This window comes from Carlito syrichta, unplaced genomic scaffold (genome assembly GCF_000164805.1).
Source record: "Carlito syrichta isolate Samal-C Ts95f unplaced genomic scaffold, Tarsius_syrichta-2.0.1 Scaffold306782, whole genome shotgun sequence".
Taxonomy (NCBI): domain Eukaryota; kingdom Metazoa; phylum Chordata; class Mammalia; order Primates; family Tarsiidae; genus Carlito; species Carlito syrichta.
In genome coordinates this window covers 346,471-358,560 of record NW_007250878.1, presented here as the reverse complement: position 1 = coordinate 358,560, position 12,090 = coordinate 346,471, and the positions used below count along the sequence as shown (strand labels likewise).

Here is a 12,090-nt window from a genome sequence, read left to right as displayed (position 1 = left end):
TACTTGTCATTGTGTCACAACTGCCTACAGTATTCAGTGCAACAACATGCTGTAGAGGTTTGTAACATAGAAGCAACAGTCTATACCAAATATCCTAGGTATGTAGTTCGCTAAGCCATCTAGGTTTGTATAAGTACATTCTATGATGCTCACACAACAAGGAAATCACCTAAAGACGCATTTTTCAGAGTATATCCCAATGTTATGAGACCCATGGCTGTATGTATGCATGTATAAATAAATATATATACTGGGGGTGCCAAAAAATGTATACACATTTTAAGCAATGTTATTTATGTATTACTTTTAGTAATCAGAAGTGTCTGGATGCTGATAGTAACCACTTTGAGCACCTCTTGTAATTGTAGAAGTCAAATGTGACTTGTATTCATCTTTTATTATTAATATATATTGAGTATTATAATTTTAATACAGTTTTTTCCTTTCTTAAAATGTATATAAAGAGGGCACCCTCTTTATATTAAGATGTTTATAGCATTATTTGCAACTGTGAAAAACTTGAGAAAATCTACATGAATATCATTATAAAAATAGTTAAATAAATGACAGTACACTGCCCTTTGAAATATTATGTGGTTATTCAAAGAATAAAGGAGATCTACAAATATGGGTATGGGAAAATTCCATGATTTACAATTGTTTGACACACAGAAAATAAAAGGATCAAAGACCAAAACCAAACAATTTCTCATGTTTCCTTTACTACATGTCTACTCTCAAAGAAAACTAAAAATAAACTCAAGAAGCAATATGCTCAATATGCCTACTCAATATACTCAGCATGGCAGTACTCAATATGATATTACTCTTCCTCACAGTTCTACATAAACCGAGCACTGTCTGTCTAGATATGCTTCCCAATGTTAACAACTCCTTGAAGTCTTTTGAGTAGAGGCTGCTCCTTTCTTCATAATCTATATACTACAGAGAATAGTGCTAGGATGGAGGCTCTGGGAAAACACATTACATTCCCCACTGCCATATGCAGTTTATTACTTCTCTACTCTTCCTCCTTCAAGACTTGTGTCTCCTGCTCTATCACCTTCTATCTCTCCTCACAGTTATCATCAATTCATTCAAGAAACATTTAATTAACACTAACCATGTGCAATGTAAAGTGCCTGCTAGGGCCTGGTGCTATAATTGTTAAGAAAACATAAGTCCTCCCTCCTCCCTATTATAGTCTAATAGGGGAGGAGACCTGCTGCACGAAGGCTAGTTACAATTTGTGCTGTCTTGTATGACAAACTGAAGTAGGGTGCTATCAAAACACAGAGGCAGTGCCTGACACACAGACAAAAATTCAACAATTGTTTGAGAAATAAATGACTGTTCATTAACACATGAGAATATAACAGTTTGTCATTTTTTGTGAAATTAGTGATCTCTAATTATCAATGAAAAGCAAGTAACTATATGATTTAATAGTGGCCAAAAAAAAAAAAATCTTTACAAAAGCAACAAAGAATAACAATGTTCTAGCACCTGGTTAGACAAGTTAAAAAAAAAAAAAAAAAAGAATTCAAATGCAGTACAAAGAAAACAAGTTCCTCATTATTAGTCTTACCTGACTGTGTCATGGATAATGACTCATCTGACCAACTATAACAATGCTGACGGGGCTTGACAGGCAGACGACATTGTCCTCCAGTCTTATGACTTCCTTTGCTAGACTCCTGCTTTGACACAGATGTGCAGCTTTTGGGAGGTGACTGTTCAAACAGAAAACCAAATTGGAGCTATTTTGTGAAACAGTTGTAAAATCCATTTAAAATGGGAGATACTAGCCAATTAAAGATAATATTTACAAAGAGTTTTAAATAACTCTTAGGACATGGTAAAAAAATTTACAAATTAAATCAAGGATAAGACCTCATCTTTTTTTAAAACAAAAAATTATAAAGGAGAATACTTTTAAAAAGATTTGTAATAAATTAGAGTGGCTATTGTGTCAGTGATATTTACCCTCTTATTCTTTTAATTTAAAAAATACTTAGTATGTACACTTTTATGGAAGGGAGGGAAGGAAAGAAGGAAGGTAGAAGGAAACAGAGTATAAGACTACCCTACCCATGAGAGATTATTATAAAAGACAACATTTCTACCCCGACATCAAGTGAAAGTGAGATGCCTGACTGGATTCCTAGCTACCATCACTTCCTATCCCTGCGATTCTGGGCAAGTTTCCCAGCCTGCTAATCTGTGGAGTGGGGGAGGTCAGAATAGCATATACTTTATAGGATTGTTGTGGGAATTAAATTAGATAATCGATGTAAGACATTTACCTGGCATTTGTTAAATAAACACTCAATAAATATATACTTTTATTATAAAAATCACCTTAAGATATACTAGGTTTTGATTTCTTTGACATATTTTCTTATGAAGGAAAAAAAAAGTCCCTCAATTTTTAAGTATTCAATTAGTTTGTGACTATTCTGAACCTCAATAATAATGCTAGGCAGAATCTAATCAATTTGTAAGAACTAATAAACCTAATAAGATTGTGTCCAAATGCACAGTTTGGTTGTAAATTCCTGAAAGGTAGGAATTTACATAATACTAACAGATAATGCTACAAATAAATTATCTATACTAGCCTAATATTACCATACAATAAATAAGAAACCACTAGCATGATAATTTAATTAAAAGACATAATCTAAAAACACTAGATTTCAAGTATGTGCACAAGGACATTGGAATATTTTAAACATTTTATGGAATAGGCTCTTTGAACAAAAAATGTTTTTCTTCTAAATCTTTCAGGTGCTGTAACATACGTTGATCTGACCGATTTTTCAATAGGGAAAAATGCAGTTAATTCTTTACATCCACAATAAAAATGACAAAATAAAAAATATTCTGTTCTGAATTTAGGTCGTTTTTTTTAAAAAACATAATGAGGCTTTAACAATGTCTGTGTGTTCACTAAATATTTAATATTGTTATGCTAATTACGTGGTATAGTTTATAAGATCAAGTTTAAAAAAAATAAGTTTCCATCTTGAGTTTTTACCAGCTAGTTTTTTTCTATAAAGTTCAGAGTTATGGATGATGTAAGACATCTAATTTAGAATCAATAACCATTTCAGACCAGCCTTATAGAGATGAAATCACTATTCTTATTCTCATTCTGACTATTTATAAAGCAGTTATTAACTAAGTTACAGTAAAGTACTCTGGTAGAGTTTAGTATCTTATTGTTTTTGTTATGTGTCAAAATATAAATTTCAGAAACTTTTGTTGTTCTTACAAATTATCTTTATTAAAGACTTTAGAAGTTCTTATCATCTCATGCTAATAGACTTCACAGTATATAATTTTATAACTGCCACTGAGTCTATAATCTGTATAAATCTACAAGAGTCAATGAAAAGCTTTATTTCTTTTTTAGGAGACAGGGGCTCACTCTGTTGCCCAGGCTGGTCTGGAACTCCCAGCCTCAAGCTATCCTCCTGTCTCAGCCTCCCAAAGTGCTGGGATTACAGACAGGTATAAGCCACTGCACCTGGCCCAAAAAGCTGGGACACAGTAAATGCTATCTGTATGTTACAAGTAGGGATGATTGGCCAGGTGTGGTGGCTCATGCCTGTAATTCCAGCACTTTGGGAGATGGAGGTGAGAGAACTGCCTGACGCCAGGGGCTTGAGATCAGCCTGGGCAACTTAGCAAGATCTCATCTTTGCGATTAAAAAAGAAAAAAACAAACCAAAAACAAAAAACTGGGTATGGTGGCATGCAATTGTAGTTAAAGCTACTTGGAAAGCTGAGGCGGAAGGATTGCCTGAGCCAGAAGGTCGAGGGTATGGTAGCTGTGAGCATGACTCTGTACTACAGCTTGGGTGATAGAGTGAGATTCCGACTCAAAACAAAACAAAACAAACGAAAACAAGTATGGGTGAAAGTTAATGCTGTCATTAGTAGCAATAAATAACTATTAATAATATTCCTATGAAAAGATAAAAAGATATAAATATACATCAACGTACATGTTTACTAACAGAGGTAGACGATTCTAGTTCCTGTGAAAAAATCATGTCTTCTATAAGTATGCTGTGATCTGGACTCCCTGGCTGCTCCTGCACCATAGACTCAGATGGTATGTATTCAACAGCAGAACTACCTAATTCTTCTGGAATAGAACTTTCACTGTTCAGATGAGAGTAGGAAGGTACTGGCGATTCCTCTTCACTCACTACTTCTAGAAAGAGAAGGTGAATACAAGAAAAAATACACAATCTTGGTCAATGGAAAAATTAAACTGATAAACTTCACATTTGCTTCTAGCATATCATTACTAGTTGCATTTAGATTTAATTCCTTTATCATGTCACTTAATATTTACTATAAAGTCTGTTAGTCTCATTAAGAATTTTGGCTGATGCCAACTGCGAGAAGAATATCTACCACATTGGTGTACAAATGAATAGAAAGTCTTAGTTTGTTGAAGTCAAATTTATCAATCTTTTACTTTATGGATTTTTCTTTGTATAATGTGTTTTTAAAAATCTTTCCTTCCCACTAATGTCATAAAGATATTTTCTTATATTGTCTTCTAAAAGTTTCATGGTTTTAATTTTCACATTTAAGCCTGTATTTCCCTTTTGGAACAGAGCTTTTTTATTGTCAGGTAGGGCTCCAACTTCATTTTTGCCTCCCACAAACATTGTTTTGGAGGGTCCTAAGTCAACTTTCCACTGGGTCTATTTCTAGGCTATCCATTTCATAGTCCATTTATCTATCCCAGAGCAAATATAATCTTGTTTTAATTACTACCCCTTTAGAAATCTTGCTATGTGGTCTAGTAAGTTCCTGCATCTTGTGGCTCTTGTTTAGAAGTGTCTTTGCTTTTTAGTCCTTTGCTCTTTCACATACTTTTTTTTTTTTTGAGTTGGAGTCTCACTCTGTCGCCCAGACTGGAGTGCAGTGGCCGCTCCCGGCCACCGCAGCCTCGATCTGCTGGGCTCCGGCGATCCTTCCGCCTCAGCCTTCCAAGTAGCTGGAATTACAGGCGCGCGCTACCACGCCCGGCTGATTTTTTGATTTATTGTGGAGATGAGGTCTCGCTGCCCAGGCGGGTCTCGAACCCGCCGGCTCAGGCAATCCACTCACCTCAGCCTCCCAAAGGCGCGGGATTATAGGCTGAGCCACTGAGCCTGGCTCACATACATTTTTAAATGAGCTTGTCAAACCCTACAAAGAAACCTTGCAGGGTTTCTGATTAAAACAGTCTTGAATCTACAGATCAGTTTGAGGAGAATTAACATCTAATTACACTGAATCTATCTGTGAATATGAAATAATGTTCCATTTATTTTGGTTTTATTTAATATCTCCTAATAAAATTCTAAATTGTCCTCCATAAAGATCTTGCATACTTTCTGTTAAATTTATTCCTGAGTACTTCATATGTTTTGTTTCTATTATATTTTGTTTCTATTTGTATCTTTTTTTGTTTTGTTTTATTTTGTTTTGTTTTTTGAGTTGGAGTCTTACCTTGTTGCCTAGGCGGGAGTGCAGTGGCACTCTCACAGCCATCCCAGCATTGACCTGCTGGGCTCCGGCAATCCTTCTGCCTCAGCCTTCCAAGTAGCCAGAACTACAGGTGTGTGCTACCATGCCAGCTAATTTTTTTTATTTATTGTAGAGATGAGGTCTTGCCAATTACCCAGGCTGGACTGAAACCCGCAAGCTCAGCAATCCACTCACCTTGGCCTCCCAAAGTGCTGGGATTACAGGCTGAGCCACCGAGCCCGGCCTGTATCTTTTTTATGAATTAGATTTTTTAACCAATTTTTGCTGGACTATAGAAATGCAATTGAGTTTTATTTATGGATTTTATTACCAGAAACCTTGCTAATCTCACTTATTAATTCTAGTTAACATTAAATTTATTATCTGAAAATAATGAGAATTTTGCTACTGCTTCTTCTTTCTTATAGCTTTTAATTCTTTTTCTAGTCTTAATGAACTGTCTAAAACCTCCAAACAATGCTAAACAGAAGAGGTGATAAGCATCTTTGTTTTATTTCCAAATTTAAAGGAAAAACTTTCTATGTTTTGTCACTAAATACACTATCCGTTATAGGGTTGGTTTTTTGTTTTTGTTAATCTATACCCTTTATTGAATATAGAAAGTTCCTTTCTATCGGTATTTTGATCTGAGGTTTATTTGTTTTATCATAAATGCTTTTAAAATTTTATCAAATGCCTTTTCTGAATCTACTGAAATGATCATGTAATTTTTTCTCCTTTAATCTCCTTCAGATAATTCACACATTATTAAAATTTGTGGTAAACCCATTTTGTAATTAAGTATTAGATTTGCTTATATAGTTGAATTTGGTGTGCCTATTTCCACACCAAAATAGGCCTTTTTCTTTTTGATACTGTCCTTTTATTGACATAGTATCACACGTATGTACTAGCCTCATAAAATGAGTTAAATAAAAATTTTGCCGGACTTGGTGGCTCAGCCTGTAATCCCACACTTTGGGAGGCTGAGGTGAGTGGATTGCCTGAGTCCACAGGTTCGAGAGCCACCTGGGCAACTTTGGCGAGACCTCATCTCTACAATAAATAAAAAAAATTAGCTGGGTGTGGTAGCGCGCGCCTGTAGTTCCAGCTACTTGGAAGGCTGAGAGCCCAGCAGATCGAGGCTGCGGTGGCCGGGAGCGGCCACTGCACTCCAGTCTGGGTGACAGAGTGAGACTCCAACTCAAAAAAAAAAAAGAAAAAAAGAAAGAAAGAAAAATTTCTTTACAGAATAGTAAAAACTTATAACAATGATTTTCTCTCCTCCTTGAATGTCTATTATACTGGTAAAGGCAGAGGAGGTCTTTATAAAAAGATGCTTAGTTACCAGTGTACAATTTCTGTACTGGTCAAAGAACCAAAAAGGTTCTCCTATCTTATTGACTAAGTTTGGTAAGTTGTATTTTTTAGAATTTAGCCATTTCTCCTAAGTTTTCAAGTGTGTATTGGCATAAAGTTATTTGCAATTTTTAAAATCTTTCCAATTTCTATACTATTTGTAGTTGTGTCACCTTCTTCACCCTGAATCATTTGCAATTTTTAAAGTAATGAAATAAACCTTTCCGTTATGTTAGGCTTTCGTTTGTAAGATGAACAGATATCAGTATTCACTACCTTTCTGTTCTGTTCTCTCGTCCTCCAGTTCTTTCTTAGGAGCTTTGGGTTTCATTAATTCTTTGTCCCAGGCAGCCAAAGCTTGTTTTTCCATTTGGCGAATTTCTGCTTCTTCGGCATCTAAACGTCGCTTCCACTCGAGGAGCTCCTCTGCATGTTGTCGCCGTTGCATTAACCTTTGCTCTCGCTTTGTCAGAAACCTATGGTCACACCATGAAGAACAGTGAGAGAAGTCTAAAGGCAGAGATCACTTTGATAGCTCTAGCACACATCACCTCATCAACAAGCTGTGCACAAGCAGAACATTCATACTACTCCTCTCTGAAAAAAGTTGGAGATGACAGAAGCTTTCATGAGTCAACTTATTCAGAAAATGAGACAATTTATGTTTTATTCATAATGGCTTAGAAGGTTTGCAAAGGGAAAATAGTGGTAAATTCACGAAAAAAACTTCAATATAGCTAGACAACCATAACTTGACCTTTTTTTTTTTTAGAAAGTAAGATTTATTAAGAAGACAAAAGCTCCCACAGTGGGAGGGGACCTGAAAGAAGGTTGCCCATAACTGACAATCTTAATACTTAACTTTTATATTCATTTTTTATAGGTTATTATTTTCTATAACAGAAGGAATAAATAGTTATTCTGAAGGCTCAGACCAGAAAGCACACAAAACTCAAAACAACAAAGACCGAAAACAATAAAAAACAAACCCCAAAGCCCCCAAATAAGCAAGCAAACAAAAAACACGGTTGTGTCCCTGTTTTACTTTTACTTTCAGATTCTGCCTGTCTTTGTTTCAGGTCTAGTGAGTATGGTTTCTTTCATTATCTAAGAGATGTAATGTTACGTGATAAATCTTTTTTTCATGGTGAGAACACTGAGCAACACAGTCAGATGTCTTATGCATATAAATGCAACTATTTACTTGAATAAAGGGATGCATCAAATGTCTCAATTTAATGTGATCTCTGAATTTAAATAGCCAATCATATCCTAGGCTCAAAGGGTTAGGAGAAAATACTGATTTAGGAAAAATTATTTAGTTTAGAAACTACTAAAAATAAACTACAAAGCTTCAAATGTAGATGCCACAACTAAATAAAAGGGGCTGCTTATATTACTGGTGTTATATCTATAGTGGTAGCTAAACCTCAAAAATGCACTCACGCATCCCATAAACACTTAAACGCACAACAACTATCACTCTACTTCTTGAGTAATCATTATGTCAAATTAATGTGGAAACAAAAGAGTAATGTTTATGAGACATTTGACAAGAGGCCTCCAGGCTATGAAAAAAAAAAGAAAAAGAAAAAGCAAACAAAACAAAAAGAACAGAGCATGCTCTATCAAAGAGTGCACTGAAAAAGGTGCAAAGTTACCTGACCAACTGGTTGTAGATATACAGCTGGAATTTGGGATGAAGGTTGGGAAAACAGACACTGAGAGAGGCCCAGTGATGAGACGTAAAGACAGAGAAGAAGTAGTGAACAGGAGAGCAGTGTCTACAAAATAAGGAGGAAGATTTTCAGGAAGAGATCAAGAGGCAGAAGAATGAGAAAGGGAAAGCACAAGAGCTGAGCCAAGAACTTTCAATATGCTTCCTGAACCACATTAGAGCTACTCAGTTAAAGCAAGGGTTAGACTCTGTGTGACATAAAAACATGTACTATTATAGATCTTACCAATGATGTGTGAATAATCATGCCTTTTCAAGTGCTCCTTAACAATCTTCTATATTTAAATTTACGTATTTGTGAATAAAGTAATGAGAAGTACACTGTGGGGCTACATAAATTTTCAGATAAGCTTTAACAGAGTACAACAAATACGGCCAAGAGCCTGTATATCAGCAACTCTACATAAATATGCAATCCTGAGAAAGTGATTTTTATATCTGTACTTTGTCACATACTTTGAAATTAAATTTTAAAAAGTACTACACTTGCCTTATTTAATCTTATCGTCACATTCTACCTTGAAAATAATATAATTTAGTAAACTGATTTATAGAAAAATACCTGTTCACCTCTACAACCTGAAGCTTACTGCTAACCTACTGCAGGTATCTTGTCTTATATTTAACAAAGCCCCACTTAAATAATAATACCAGAATATAATACCCATTCTATAAGATATCAGGATGCATAATTAAGAATAAAGTTAGTTATTCCCAATAAATATTGTGAGAAAAAAATGCTGTGGACAGCTCAATCATAAGGTTAAAGGTAAAAAGAAAATGTCATGCTAAAGTTACAAAAGCAGAAAAAACACTAATTTTTCTTCTTTTGTAATAGTAATTAGATCTATCTATACTGATAAATAGTCTAGTAAAAGTTTGGAAGGTTAATTCTCTTTGACAGAGCATGCTCCTGTTCACATGCACACAACAATATCTTATAGATCAAGGCAACGTTTATTGCCTTGGAAGGGCAAAGAGTAATATCAATATATCATAGAAGTGAGAAAATCTAGGTGTAAATCCAGTCACTCATTTGAATTTAAGAATTATGTATAATCTTGTCTACATTTTTAGATAACAGACTATTTTAATGTCTGTTTCCCCACATATAATTTAAGTATTTTATCACCCCTTCATTTACTTATACACACACACACACACACACACACACACACGCATATCTGGATTGCCTTGATTTTCTGCACTGAAGTTCAAGGAAGAACATTTTTGCCAAATTTCAGTAAGACACTGCAATCTTCCCTGCCATTCTTTATGAATGTACAGTATACTTATTTTGATGCCAACTGTCAACATATTATGTAAAGCAAATGTACTTGGCAAAAGGTTCAAAAAATATTCATAACATTTAAATATCACCCACCCTCTTAGGTGAATAACTGCTAAATGCATGTATGACCTAGTATAAAAAAGCAAAATAATATTTGAATATATGAAATAAACTGTAAAAGTATACAATTTACATTTTTCGTCTAGTCAAATATAGAGAACAATTTTTCTCTATTAGAATAAGAACTGACATTTATTTTTCATTTATAAAGAGTAAGCATATTCAAAAGCTCTAGTTTAGAAATGAGGACAAAAGAAATAATTAATAGAAAATGAAAACAAAAATTTAAGAAAAAGTATAAGAAAAGCTTAAAGTTAGAACTTCTTTCCAGAAACATGTTCCTTATATAATATATATTCTAGAACTAAAGAGTATTCTTTTAAGAGATGAATAAAGTTGAGATAAAAGAGAAGCACTTCACATTACGGTTAATAATTCTTCAAGATGCTGCACAGTAGAGAAATAAACAAAATTTGTGAATGATGGAGACACAAGTGCCCACTAACAAATAGAAAATGCTAATAATACCCTTTCAGTTGATGTCAAGGCATTCCTCGAACAAGGCCTTTGATGGTAACAGAATATTAGTCAAGGATTAGATACACAACAGATTTTAACTTAGTATGAAAATCATTACGTTCCTATAATGTTTGACCTTAAGGAATCAATGAGTAAGGTAAATAATTTGGTTTTTTTTGTTTTGTTTTTTTGATTTGAAGTCTCTCACTCTGTCAACTAGGCTAGAGTGCAGTGGCATGCTCATGGCCACCGCAGCCTTGACCTGCTGGGTTCAGGTGATCTTTCCACTCCAGCCTTCCAAGGGGCTGGAACTACAGGCATGTGGCATCACACCCGGCTAATTTTTTTTTTTTTATTGTAGAAATGAGGTCTCACCAAGTTGCCTAGGTTGGTCTTGAACCTGTGGGCTCAAGCAACCCTCTCACCTCGGCCTCCCAAAGTGCTGGGATAGGCATAAGCCACCACGCCCGGCCAAATATTTAGTTTTAAAGTCACACTTTTATATATACTCTAAACTTAAGCTGCATAACTATTCACCTCCAGCTATCAGTCATCTAGCACTTTGCCAGTTTCAACAAATACTATATAGAAGAATCAGTATCTACTGAAGATAACTTTTAAAGTCATCAGTGTAGTTAAAAACAAAAAAACTATGAGGTTGAAAGTAGATATGCTAACTCAATTTTAACTTCAGTCAGCTGAAGTGCACAGAGCAGGGTTCTATCTGTAGCTCTGCCATTCTCTGTATGTGTAGCCTCAGGGAAGTTACTTATATCTCTGTAGGCTTCCATTCCTTTATGTAAAACAGAGGGACTATACTAGATAACTTCCCTAAGAGCCCTTTTAGTTTTGACATTTTATGGTTCTACTCCATTCAAGTATTCCCACTTTTTTTCATATTTCAACACACAGACCATGCAACATAAACGTGAACATTTTTTCCCCCACTGAGTTAATATAATTGTGAATTGTGTTCCAAAGGATTATAAAATCATGTTGCAATTTGAAAGAAGAAAATTATGATATAAATTTTAAAAGAAACTTCTAGGTCTAAAATCCTTTGATTCAGAACAATATTAAAACAAACAAAACCTTAATACCTTTACAAAAGAAAACACCTTCAATTCCGTATTTGTTAGGTTGCCACTGTGCTTTCTCATCATTATCACTCGTAAGCCAAGAGGTCCATGGATCCTCTGGAATTGCTTGCTAACTGCATATGTGTGTATATGCATTTTTCTGAGGCAGCGTCATAATATTCATCTAATTTACAAGTATATCCAAGATCCCAAAAAGATTAAGAATCATTAGTCCACTTAGTATTAACCTTCAAGAAAACTGTTGCTGCCTCTTTATAATATTAATAATTCCTTATGCAATGCTATGCATCCCCTAACTATCGAGAGAGTTACACTAAAGCACTAGTCATTAATCTTTAAAAAAATATCTTAAATCTGAGTGGATTGCCTGAGCCCGCGGGTTCGAGACCCGCCTGGGCAGCGAGACCTCATCTCTACAATAAATCAAAAAATCAGCCGGGCGTGGTAGTGCACGCCTGTAATTCTGGCTACTCGGACGCTGAGGC

At 35.0% G+C, this 12,090-nt stretch overlaps 1 protein-coding gene across 1 annotated transcript in view; it reads right to left on the bottom strand.

Moving 5' to 3' along the window:
* CEP350 (centrosomal protein 350) overlaps positions 1-12,090 on the bottom strand; it is a 133,365-nt gene that overhangs the window by 29,708 nt on the left and 91,567 nt on the right. Inside the window, exons 27-29 of the mRNA XM_021715172.1 lie at positions 7,174-7,373; positions 4,014-4,225; positions 1,589-1,733 (exon numbers count right to left, since the gene is read on the bottom strand). Coding sequence (XP_021570847.1) covers positions 1,589-1,733; positions 4,014-4,225; positions 7,174-7,373 — 557 coding nt within the window. The remainder of the gene's footprint in view (positions 1-1,588; positions 1,734-4,013; positions 4,226-7,173; positions 7,374-12,090) is intronic.